Genomic DNA, 13,620 nt, shown 5'->3' with positions numbered 1-13,620 from the left:
ATAAAAATAATTGTAAAGATGGCTAGGACAAAGTTTTATTCATCATGAATCCAAACTAATCACAGAGGGTATGTTAGTTATGTATACTTACCAATATATCCTCATATCCCTTGCCTAGGCAGATTAGTTTATTAGGCAAGTTATAGCTAATAGGTTGGGGGTATCTCTATCTCTAGTGTCAAAGGAAAGTTAAAGGGGAAAACAGTTCATGAAAATGTTATTCTGTTATATGAGGTTGGTGTTGTCCTCATGTTATAGATTCTAGGGTGAAGGTTTTTCTTTTTTAATATATCTTTATTGATTTCAGAGAGAGGAAAGGAGAGGGAGAGAGAGAGAAACATCAATGATGAAAGAGTCGTTGATTGGCTGCCTCCTGCACGCCCCTGACTGGGGATTGAGCCCGCAACTCGGGCTTGTGCCCTGACCGGGAATCGAATCCCGATCACCTGGATCCTAAGTTGACGCTCAACTGCTGAGCCACGCCTGGCTGGGCAAGGTTTTTCTTTTGTTTGTACTCAGATATCACTTAAGCATAAAGCTAAATTTAAAGGTATTCCAATTCTTCATGTATATATGCAAGTTATAGTTTTATTATATTCCTCTTCTTTTGTGTGTTAATACAATCATCTTTACAGGCGCTGTTAATGACATGGCTGCTAATCCTGGCTATTATGCTAAAGTGGTTGAACAGTCCTTAGGGACCTGCAACTTGGCTACTGAAGAAATTGAACGTGACTTACGTCGCTCCCTGCCTGAGCACCCAGCCTTTCAGAGTGACACGGGCATATCTGCTCTGAGACGAGTACTCACTGCTTATGCATACAGGAATCCCAAAATTGGATACTGCCAGGTACGACTTTCTTATGAACCCAACTGTGTACATGTTCCAAGTGATAAAAATCACATCAAATCCAACTCTACTAGTTTGAAAGTTGTGATAAGGACAGAGGTTGGGTTGCAATTAATAGTGGATATTAGTCGAAGTAGAATGATAGTGGGAATACTTAGGAGAACTGATATTTGTTAAATCATTTTTCTTTTATATTTAACCAATGTTTACTAAATCTCTGCTCTGTAAAAGATATTGTACTAGGTGCCAAAGACTGTATAAAGATGCATCAGATAAGGATCTTGCCCTTAGAAGTATATAGGTATTAAAAACATGTTCATTGGCAAATGAAAAATGAGGAAGATTATTAGAGAAATATAAAGTCCTGTCAGGATTTAAAATAGGGAAAGTTATTTTCAAGAGGAATCAGAGAAGGCTTCATGGAGCAGGTAGCATTTGTAGGTTTTAAAAATTATGAATTTTGGATGTATGGAGATAGAATGAAAGAACATTCCAGAAGAAGAGATCAGTCTAAACAAACACAGATAAAGGTAAATGTGGAATGTATATAGGACTCTGTTCTATTTAGTAGAAGTGTGAGGTGAATGAAGCAAAGTAATTGGAGAAAAATAATCACTAAGGTAGATTAGGATAGGTCAGGAGTTTGAATTTTATTTTGTAGGCAGTTGCAGAATCATTGAAAAAAATCCTTTAGGAACACAGCATATTTATTAGGGTATGCTGGACTGCTAACACAAATAATTTCAAACAGGTAATAGCTTAAAACAAAAAAGTTTACTTGAAATAAACAGAGGAGAGTGAATTTTTGAGTCAGTAGGCAGCGCTCCATATTATTCAAGGACTTAGGCTGACAGCAGACTCAGTCATCTTCAAAACATGGCTTCCAAGGTGCTCTTTTATTGCCATTACTACTCAGAGGAAGGAGGTTTTATTTTTCAATTACAGTTGACATACATTATTATATTAGTTTCAAGTGTACACCCCAGTGATTTGACATTACATAACTTAAGTGATCATCCTGATAAATCTCACTCTCATCTGTCACCATACATAGTTATTAGAATATTATTGACTATATTCCCTATGCTGTACTTTACTCCCTATGACTATTCTGTAACAACCAATTTGTACTTCTTAATCCTTTCACCTTTTTCATCTATCCCCGCCAAACCCCTTCCCATCTGGCAGCCATCAAAATGTTCTCTATATCTATGAGTCTGTTTATATTCTGCTTGTTTATATATTTTGTTTTTTCAATTCAATTGTTGATAGATATGTCTTCATTGCCATTTTATTGTTCATATTTTTTATCTTATGTTTTTCTTCTTAAAGAAAACCCTTTAATATTTCATGTAATACTGGTTTGGTGGTGATGAGCTCCTTTAGCTTTTTCTTACCTGGGAAACTCTTTATTTGCCCTTCAGTTCTAAATGATAGCTTTGCTGGGTAGAGTGATCTTGGTTGTATGTCCTTGCTTTTCATCACTTTGAATATTTCATGCCAATCCCTTCTGGCCTGAAAAGTTTCTGTTGAGAAATCAGCTGGTAGTCTTATGGGAGCTTATAGGTAACTGCTTTTCTTTTGCTGCTTTTAAGATTCTCTCTTTGTCTTTAACCTTCTGCATTTTAATTATGATGTGTCTTGATGTGGGCCTCTTTGGTTTCCTCTTGTTTGAGACTGCGCTTCCTCGACTTGTATGTATATTTCCTTCACCAAGTTAGGGAAGTTTTCTGTCATTAGTTTTTCAAATAGGTTTTCAATTTCTTTCTCTCTTCTCCTTCTGGCATCTCCATGATGTGTATTTTGGTACCCTTGAAATAGTCCTAGAGGCTCCTTACACTATCCCCATTTGTTTTTATTATTTTTTCTTTTTGCTGTTCTGATTGGGCATGTTTTGCTTTCTTATATTCCAAATCGCTGATATGATTCTCAGTTTCATCTACTGTACTGTTGATTCCCTATAAATTATTCTTTATTTCAGCTAGTGTATCCTTCATTTCTGAATGCTCCTTTTTATGCTCTTGAAGTTCTTACTAAGTTCACTGAGCATACTCATAACCAGCGTTTTGAACTCTGCATCTGGTAGATTGCTTATATCTCTTTTGTTTAGTTCTTTTTTTGGAGTTTTGTTCTGTTCTTTCATTTGGGACATGTTTCTTTGTCTCCTCACTTTGGCATCATCCCTGTGGTTGTTTCTGTGTATTAAGTAGAGCTGCTATTTCTCCCAGGTTTTGTAGACTGCCTTATGTAGTAGGTGTTCCGCAGGGTCCAGTGGCACAGCCTCCCTGATCACCCAAGCTGGTTATTCGAGGTGCACTTTCATGTGGGTTATGTACACCTTCCTCTTGTAGTTGAGCCTTGATTGCTGTTGTCATGCCAATGGGGGGGAGAGATTTACCTCCACATCAATCATCTGCAAGGACTGGGTACGACCACTGACCTCGGACCACCATGGAGGATCAGCTGTGCAGGGGCCCACCCCACAGAGCAGGGCTTACTTCAGTGGGGCTCTGGTGGCTCCTGAGTTCACTCCTTGAGTGTGTGCTTATGGAAGGGGTTGGATGGTGGTGCTTTGATGTGGTCTGGAGCTGTCCACTGGGTGTACTGGGTCTGGGGCCTCCCGGGAAGTGCAGGCCAAGGTCAGCTGCTGCATATGTTCTGCCTGGGGCACCCAGCATGAGCTACAACACAATGGGCAAATGGCTGCCACTTGTGCTGGGCTTAGAGGTGTCCAGGTGAGGCCATGCTTCAAACCAAGGCCAGCTACTGGTAGTACCCAGCCTGGGGCCAGTTAGCAAGAGGTACGGTGCCGCTGAGGCCAGATACTGCTTGTTTGAGAGATTTTAGGAAAATCTGAAGCATGAGCCAAGACAGGCCATTTGTATGGAAAAACCATTAGAAACAGCTTGGGAGGGCCAGAAAATTGGGTTGGGCAAATAGTATGATCTAGGTTGATGGATTCTCAGATATGGTGCCTACCTGCTGGCTCTGTAGGGGTGGGGACTCATCAAAGGAACTGTGGTTCTGCCAGCACTTCTGTCTGGGAGAAAGCTGTGCCTTCCCCCAGCTCTCATTCTGATGTCAGAGAATTCAGTTCCTCCTAGTATGTCTTGGATGCCTTTTGAGCTGCTGCCCCAGTGCTCGAGCTTAGAGCAAGTAATTCTGATTAAGTCCGTGTGCAGACCCTTTAAGAGGAACTAGCTAGGATTCCAGAAGCCCTCCATCTCCTTCAGCCTCAATACCCATTGGTATTTTTACAGCTGGAAGATGTGGGAACTTCTCTTCCTGGCACTGGAACCCTGGGCTTGGGGGCTTGGTTTGGGGCTAGGACTCTTCGCACCTCATGGGGCACCTATGTAGCTGAGATATCCCTCCCAGTTTTCATCCACCACACATGGGTGTGGGACCAGCCTGTTCCATGTCTCCACCCCTCCTACCAATATCCCTGTGTCTTCTTTTTTAATTCCCTAGGTGTAGTACTTCCATTCAGCCAGATCTCAGACGATTCTGAATAATGGTTGTTCTGTAGTTTAGTTGTAATTTTGATGTCTCACATACATTCTATTGGAGGATCTTGGTCTCGTGGTCACACCTATTTACAAAGAAGTCTGCAAAATGTGTGGCTGAGCACACATATGTCCAGATACTATGGAAGAAGCAAGTATGGATTATGGTGGATAGCTAGCTCTCTCTGCCACAGATTGATTTATAATGGGTTGAGCACCCATAAGGATTGCATATTGATCTTATTTATTCATTGAAACTTTTCAATACAGATTTTTTTTGGAAAAGTAGTTTAAATGAATGGATCATCTAAATGACTGTTTTTTATTTTTCTATGAATTTTAGGCAATGAACATTTTGACTTCAGTGTTGCTTCTGTATGCAAAAGAGGAAGAAGCTTTTTGGCTTCTGGTTGCTGTATGTGAACGAATGTTGCCTGATTATTTTAATCGTCGAATTATTGGTAAAAAGAAAAAAAAAAAACATAAAACAACACATTTATTTTCTAAACAATTTATATGCCTCTTGTCTATCCAATTACCTATCAAGTGGAAGAACTGATCAGTTAGGTTTTAAAATATACAAAATGTAAGCAGTATCAAAATGTCACATTCACAGGCACACTCAAGTGAAAAGATTTTTGTACTAAATAATAATTTGGAAGATTAATATGTTGCTTTAAAAAAATAAAGTACCTGGCCTGTTTCTTAATAAAATAGAAATTTTAAGTTTATTCTCTCTGTATTGCTAAAACAATGGTGATCTGAAGCATTGAGAGCTGTTGGATTAATACTTTCTTGATGAGAGGTTTTAATCAGCTTAAAATCCCCACATTTATATGGATTGTATAGATATTTAAAAGGTTTGAAAGAAGGACCAGGTTCTTGGTTTCTAAATTGTGTAATATTGTCTTTAGTAATCAAATATTTATAGATCTGTGATTCCCCTATCTTAAAACCATAGATGGTCTCTCCTTTGTACCATCAAGCCTTCATGGTATCATGGCTAGGTCATTGATTGTATAGTTTTTCATTTTAGTTTTTTATGTGTTTATCTTAAGTTCTACTAGATATTGAGCTTATTGAAGTTGAGCCCATTTTATTAATTGGCATATTACAGATTTCTACACATAATAACGATTCAATAAATTTAGTTTTTCAAGTGTTTCCTTATGCAAGACACTCTACTAACAGATAAAGAGATTTGTGAAATAGAAAAGGTACTGAAGAAATTCATAATTTATGGAAGAAAAAAAGATTTATCAGCATACTAATAGAAGTAGGAAGTATCAGTAACAAGTCCTTTTGAAAGGTGTTCAATTTTAAACTTCTTTTTATGTTCTCCAGGTGCCTTGGTAGATCAGGCTGTATTTGAAGAACTTATCAGGGATCACCTTCCCCAGCTGACAGAACACATGACCGATATGACATTTTTTTCTTCCGTTTCTCTCTCATGGTTCCTCACACTTTTTATTAGTGTACTACCTATTGAAAGTGCAGTGAATGTGGTGGACTGTTTCTTCTATGATGGAATAAAGGCCATTTTACAACTGGGATTGGCAATACTTGACTATAATTTAGACAAACTGCTGGCATGTAAAGATGATGCTGAAGCCGTGACAGCTTTAAACAGGTATTATAAGAACCATAACATTTAAATCTGGTGAACCCGTTAGAGATTATGTTATTCAGTCCCTTATTTTACAGGTGTGGAACATAAGCCTAGAAACTTGAAGCATTTTGCCCAGGGTCACAATGCTAGTTGAATGACTAAGCTAGGCCTAAAATCCACTCCTCTGTTTCCATATAGAACATAACAAAAGTAAATCACTTTGAAGTAAGCCACTAATATTGTTGATTCATTGTTCTGGGATTTTCATAGTCCCAGTTTAAGCTATAAAGTGTACTGTGTAAAAGTAATTTGAGGGGGAATGGGTAGTTGATAATGTTAAATATCCAGTGGGGGAAATTGTTCTGGTTTCTAAGTGCTAGACTGAGCTTTATTTTCCTATTGTCTTTTCTACAAATGCTGTTTTGTGTTAAAACACTGTGTGTGTGTGTGTGTGTGTGTGTGTGTGTGTGTGTGTGTGTACACACTGTGTATGTATATGTTAAATGAATGAATATTTAATTGGGTAACTGTTATAATGTGCACCAAATCCCATTGTGTAAACATGAAATATAAATACCTCACTCTAACATTTAGAACTCACTATGTTAAGGCCTTGATGTACCTATTCTTAACTTATTTCTCCTTCCATGCCTCTACATACACTATATTCCATACTTACTGGGCTATGTGGTGTTTACTGAATCTGCTCAGATTTCTCTGAGCCTGTTTGCTTCCATCATGCTGTACTCCCCACCACTGAAATAATTACTTCACCATCCCATTCCCTACTCCCCGCTCCCCGCTCCCCACTCCCCACTCCCCACTCCCATGTCTTCCTAATTCCAAACCATCTTCAAATTTCACTTCTTCATAAGACTATCCCTTGTCCTCTCAATTGAAATTAACCTCTGACTAACTATGGAGAAATTAGCTGTCATTTTCTCTGCATTTTACTTCCACTAATTCTTGTATTACTATCACTTTTGGATAGGTTCTTTGACAGTATCACTAATAAGGATAGCCCATTGCCTTCAAGTGTTCAGCAGGGTTCAAATGTGAGTGATGAAAAAAACAGTCATATTAGAGTGGATATTACAGATTTGATTAGAGAGTCAAATGAGGTAAGTTTTTCAAATCATAAATATAATTACATAGCATATTTAAAATAATTGATACTATAGTTCTGTCTCTAGTGGTATATTAGGAGTAAGATAATACAAGTAAAGATACAATTTTAAAATATGAATTCACTTTAACAATGAGTTCTGTGAACTGTTCCTAGGTTATGTAGCCTCCTCTACTTCCATTTGCTTTTCTTTAAATGAAACTATATTCACTTGCTTTCACAAATAAGTAAATATCTGTCACTATATAAAAAGGAGAAAATATTCTCTTCTTAGAGACTAAGAATTTTACCAATGTTCTTATACTTATTCTAGACACATAGTAGATGGAATTCTCTCCAGTGAATATGTAGAAAAAATGAAATGTGGGAGGTGAAAATTTGCATAATCACTGACCAAGTTAAGAAAATAGCTAGAAATAGAAAGAGTCTGAGAATTGAATCTGATGAAATTCAATTGTAAGAGAAGTTGATGTTTATTATGAATGAGTATTCACTGAAATCATATTTCTTGCAGAAATATGGTACTATTCGTTGTGAAGATATACACAGCATGCGCTGTCGAAGTAGGTTGTATGTGATACAGACCCTAGAGGAAACGACAAAGCAGAATGTGGTGAGTAACCACCCAATGCAGGGAAACCAATTGGAGTGACGATTTTTTCTTCAACTTCCTCTTAAAAATTATCATTCTATATAAAGAAAATGAGAATAACTAAACTTTTTATGTAGATTCTTGCCACAACTTACTATAAATTTTTTAGAGGAAATAAGTTATTTTCTTTTTTGGGGGAAATTGCTTTATTTTTTTATTTTGTTCGATCACAACTTACATTTAATATTATTTGTATTAGTTTCAGATATAAAGCATAGTGGTTAGGCAATCATATACTTTACCAAGTGTTTCCCCCAATATTTGCAGTACCCACCTGGCACCATACATAGTTATTACAATATTATTGGCTTAATTTTCTATGCTGTACTTTATATCCCCATGACTATTTTGTAACTACCAATCAGTATTTCTCCATCTCTTCACTTTTTTCACCCATGCTTTGTGTTATTTGACCTTCAGTAGTGAATACGATGATGTAGGCATTTAAGCATAACATATTTGTGATGTACTTTGTCAATAAGAACAGCTGACCTTCATAGCAGTCAATGCTGCTAATGTATATTATTATCCTAGATACCTAAGATAAAGTAGAAAATGTCTAAAGCAGTGTTTTTTAAATACACTCATTTGTAATATTTGTATGGGTACATAAGAAGCTGTTAATATTGGTTGCCTCTGGTCAGTGGGATTAATAGACTGCTGATCAGAAGAGGGAGAGTTTTATATACCCTTCTGTACTGTTTGAGCTTTTATCATGAGCATAAGATTCCAGGTTTAGATTTCAATGAAATCAGTGATGTTACTGTGACATAATTAGCATAGAACCCCCTTGTTTTAGTTTTTCTATATTAACTTTTAAAAATACTGAAGGCCCGGCCGGACGTGGCTCAGCGGTTGAGCGTCGACCTAGGATCCAGGCGATCGGGGTTCAATTCCCGGTCAGGGCACAGGCCCGGGTTGTGTGCTGCAGCCAATCAATGACTCTCATTGATGTTTCTATATCTCTCTCTCCATCTCCTTTCCTCTCTCTGAAATCAGTAAAGATATATTTAAAAAAATAAAAATAAAAAAATAAAAATACTGCAGTAGGCCCTGGCTGGTTGGCTCAGTTGGTGGGAGCATTGTCTCATACACCAAAAAGGTTGTAGGTTTGATCCCCAGTCGGGAGTGTATGGTAGACAACAGATGTTTCTCTCATATTGATGTTTCTCTCTCTCTTCCTCTCTCTCTTTCTCTTTCCCTCTCTAAAAATCAATAAAAACATATCCTTAGATGAGGATATAAAATAACTGAAGTAATACATGCTTATTATAAATCAGATAGTCCAGAAATGTAAAAAAGTAAAGCTTTCCTATCCCAGGAGTAACCAATATTAAGATGATTTGGCACATATCCTTCCAGATCATTTTTGTGTATATCTATAGACATAAATGTGTATGTGGGAGGTAGGGGCAGGTAGTATAGTTTTTTTTAATTTTTTTAAATGTATCTTTATTGATTTCAGAGAGAAGAAAGGAGAAGGAGAGAGAGATAGAAACATGGATGATGAGAGAGTCATTGATCGGTTGCCTAGCCCGAAACCCAGGCATGTGTCCTGACCGGGAATCGAACCCTGATCTTCTGGATCCTAGGTCGACACTCAACCGCTGAGCTACGCCCGGCCGGGCTAGTATAGTTTTTTTTTAAAATGAGAGCATACTAGTTATTTTATTCTGCAACTTTTCATTCAAATGTATATCATGGTCATTGCATATTAATGCTTATAGATCTACCTCACTTAATGTATTGAATAGTATATTATAGTATGGATATGCTATACTTTATTTAACTATTTGTGTATATACATTCTTTTTTTGTTGTTGTTCTTATAAGTAATACCATATCTAAACATCCTTGTATACCTCTTTTTACATATTTGTAAGAGTGTATCTGTAAGGTAGATTCTTGGAAGTAGAAGCTAAGTCAAAGGGTATGCCCATTTGAAAATTGACAGATCCTGCCAAATTATCCTCCAAATGTTTTGTACCATATTATAATCCCACCACCAGTGTGTAAGAATTCCTTTTTCCCCACCTTCTCACTAACATCAGATATTAAAAATCTTTAATTTGCACCAATTTGATAGATTAAAAAATCAAATCATCCTTTTTATTTCACTGATCACGTTTATTAGCTTTTTTATTTCTTCTCTTAATTGCCTATTCATAGCCTTTGTCCATTTTTCTAAGAGGTTGTTTGTCTTTTTCTTATTGATTGTAGGAGAGCTTTATATATTAGTGGTATTAATTCATTGTTAGTTATATTTGCGGCTAATATTTCCCTTCAATCTTGTTTTTTTCTTAATTTTCTTTAGGGTATATTTCAGAGTGTATAAGTTTCAAATTTTTATGTAGTTAAATCTTTTATTTCTTAAAGTGTGAGATCGGTCCTTAATAGAATTTTATTCCAACTGAAACAGCATATTGTTTGATTACCATTTATTGTCTAGTCCATCCTTACTATACTCTGCCTTTTTCATACATTAAATACTTATATACATACATTGGTTCATTACTGGAGTCTCTTTTTCTGCAACAACACCACAGTGTTTTAAGTACTATGGCTTTATAGTCCATTTTGAAATCTGGTAAGGCTTTTTAAAAGTTTTTAATATTCATTTTAAGGATGTCTTTTTAAATGTCCTTTAGTAAGCATTTATAGTTTATATCATGTAGGTCTTATATATTTCTTGTTGGGTTTATCTACTCCTATGCTTTTGATGGTTTTGTTACTACTATGAATGAGATCTTTTTTTTCCTTTACGTTTTCTAATTTGTTTATGTTCCTTTATTAAATGGCCATATGACTGACTGTCATTAGTTCTAATACTTTTTGGACATAGTGAAGTAGAATTCAACTGTATTTTATGTACAACCTTTTTAAAGGGCAAAATAGATGCATTTACCTTTGTTATTCCTTTTTAAAGTTAGAAGAAAAATATTTTACTCTGGCAGAGGGAGATTTCTAAATGGAGTCAAAGAGAATTTCTGTACTGAAGTGTTAAATTCTAAATTGCTTTTAATCTTTTTAAGTTGCGTGTTGTATCACAAGATGTGAAATTGAGCCTTCATGAATTGGATGAACTTTATGTCATCTTTAAGGTACTGTTCTTCAAGTGAAAAATAATATTCTTGTAATAGATTTTTTACCACAACTACTCTTAAGTATTTTGTCTTTAATTATTTTAGTAGACATGTTTAAAAAAAATCATGTAAAATTACTTTTGCTGATTTAATGCCTTTCCTTTTTTATTTGTTTTAAATAGAAAGAGCTGTTTTTTTCTTATTATTGGGGTTTGTGTTGTCCAGTATTGAAGCACCATGACCCCAGTTTGCCATATTTGGAACAGTATCAGATTGACTGCCAGCAGTTCAGAGTGTTATATCACTTGTTGAGTCCCTGGGCTCCTTCTGCAAACAGAGACTCACTAGCTTTATGGACATTCAGATTGTTGGATGAAAACTCTGACTGCCTTATAAACTTCAAAGAATTCTCTTCTGCAATTGGTAAGATGATGTTGAATAACTTTCTCTTATCAAGCAAAAAATAGTTGTACTGCCTATTATTGCCAATTTAGTCAGGTTTTTATCAGCCTGTGTTATATTGTCTCCAGCTTTAGCAATAACTGAATCTTTTTCTGTGTTTGTTGCTAAGTCTGATTATATTGGTCTCCTTTTGCCCCAACCCTTCTAAAAAAGCAAGCTGTTAGATATGGATGTTTTAACAGTTAACATGAAGAAGAGAATGTCCTGATTTTCCCACACTCAGGCAAATGGATACTTCAGAAGGACTTTTTCCCTCAGTAAAAATCCATCCACACAGCTAAGGCAAGTGGTAGAGAAATATCCAACAAACATGTTGTACCTGGAGATGGGCCACCAGTTTTATCATTCCTTTCTTTTCCAACACCCCAGCATGCTGTCTTGTCAGGGATTTTCCCTTGAAGAAGAGTTCTCTCCTCAAGTGATGTATAAGCCCACATGTAAGAAAAAAGAAATATGAGGTTGAGGGAAGAGAGATCAGCAGAAGAGCATTGTGCTTACACACTAGAAAGAGAGTATCCCGCTGACTGGGTTATTTAACTGTTAGCTTAAGTAACAGAAGGTTTCTGAATTCTAATTCTTGGCTAATATCTTTATCTTAATTAATCTGTGTTGCTGGAATTGATTGAATTTCCTTTGGATATGTGACTATTTGCAATTAAATTTTATTGAACAGACATTATGTATAACGGAAGTTTTACTGAGAAGCTTAAACTACTTTTTAAGCTGCATATTCCTCCAGGTAAGAGTTTAACAGTCTTTATTGTATAGGAGTTGACTCCATTTTCACAAGTATAATTACAGATATAATTCCATTTTAACAAATAACAATATTCAGTATATAAGGTTATTCCTTTATTGTGGCCCGTGGATCATACTGCCAGTACTTTTGCTGATATATAAATACATTGAAATCTATGGAAAAGAGTCTGTAACATATGGGTTCACAAGTTTCCCTCCTGTTAGTAGTCTGTCAATTTAATGATAAATAGTTTGTATATAAGAACTACCTATCATTTGAATATTGATATAGTGTTGAATTTTTATTGTTGTTGTCATTAGAGAGTAGAATTTAACTTTAGACAAACTTGTGAAATACTACAAATTATTCAGAAAAATGAGACCAGGGCAGGGATAGTGAAGATTTGGAAAACAAAGTAAAAGCTACCATTTTTTGAGTGAGCACTTGTTCTGTCAGGGCATTTACTTTACATGAATTCTTATATTTAATTCTCACAATATTACTGAAAGGTGGTATTATATTTCCAATTTTGACAATAAGGAAACTAAGGGTCAAAAAGATTAAATTACTTGCCAGAGATCACACAGCTAATATATTGCATAGCTAGGATTCAAACAGACGTCTTGACTCCAGAGCTCAGGTTTTTTGCTATTCTACCTGCCTCAGTGTTACCACACCATTCCAATTTACTTTGTTTCCCACTAACCTTAAGAGGCTGACTTTTCTAGGCCTGACCCATATTTTGGAAAAACAGTCTTAGGCTTTCAACTAAAGGAACATTGCAAAAGTACCTTTTAGCTTAGATAGGTAATTCACAAAAACAAAGAACATTGTCTAAAGCTACACTTGGGATCTCTTTTAGAGTCTTCCCAGGATAGCCAAGAAACATTATTTTACCAAACCAAAAATCTAAAAGCCATCTTTAACTCCTCACACACCCAGATCATAAACACAGCATTAAAAACAAAAGACAAACCACCAAATAGTTTAATTATGAAGGACTTTACATTGTCAAGTAAAATTGCCATTAAAATGTCTAATATTGTCATGTAATAAATGTGCTTTCAGTAGAAGGATCAAAAATAGAAAGAACACTACGTATCTGTTAGAGCACTCAACTTCATGTTTTCCTTATTATTGAAGATGTTTTAAAATAACTGAGGTCACATTTTCAGGATTTCCAAATGGCAGATTTTCTTATTTCAACTTGTAATAGCTCTCAGAAAACTATAAAAAAGCAAGTAGGAGAAACAACAGAACTCATAGTGATCAAGTATTTCCTGTTATTTGCTATTCAATATAGTACCACTTCCACATTTCTTCATATGTCTTTTCTTTTACAGAAACCCTTTACTTAAATCTCTGTCCCCAGATTTACTTGAACTGTTAAAGGACCTGTTTCTGTTCCTCACTGTTAGTAAATTTGATTTGGGTAATGTGTTTTCAGCTTACACTGAAGTGAAATCAAAGGACCCTTCAAAAGGAGATGAACTTTCTGAGGAAGAATTACTTTATTTCAGTCAGCTCCATGGTAAATATCTGTTCAAAGATGTATCTATTTGATAATAAGTCACTCAATAGAGATCTTCCTGG

General features: G+C 35.8%; 1 protein-coding gene across 2 annotated transcripts in view; it reads left to right on the top strand.

Moving 5' to 3' along the window:
• Positions 1-13,620, top strand: part of TBC1D8B (TBC1 domain family member 8B) — a 50,489-nt gene that overhangs the window by 25,576 nt on the left and 11,293 nt on the right. For both annotated transcript variants that reach the window (XM_016206400.2, XM_016206399.2), the window contains exons 10-18: positions 636-850; positions 4,700-4,817; positions 5,701-5,986; positions 6,957-7,086; positions 7,606-7,704; positions 10,776-10,844; positions 11,009-11,249; positions 11,962-12,027; positions 13,475-13,558. In XM_016206400.2, the coding sequence (XP_016061886.2) occupies positions 636-850; positions 4,700-4,817; positions 5,701-5,986; positions 6,957-7,086; positions 7,606-7,704; positions 10,776-10,844; positions 11,009-11,249; positions 11,962-12,027; positions 13,475-13,558 (1,308 nt within the window). The remainder of the gene's footprint in view (positions 1-635; positions 851-4,699; positions 4,818-5,700; positions 5,987-6,956; positions 7,087-7,605; positions 7,705-10,775; positions 10,845-11,008; positions 11,250-11,961; positions 12,028-13,474; positions 13,559-13,620) is intronic.

The sequence above is a fragment of the Miniopterus natalensis genome, chromosome X (genome assembly GCF_054644295.1).
Source record: "Miniopterus natalensis isolate mMinNat1 chromosome X, mMinNat1.hap1, whole genome shotgun sequence".
Classification (NCBI taxonomy): Eukaryota; Metazoa; Chordata; class Mammalia; order Chiroptera; family Miniopteridae; genus Miniopterus; species Miniopterus natalensis.
This window is presented reverse-complemented; position numbering and strand designations above follow the sequence as displayed.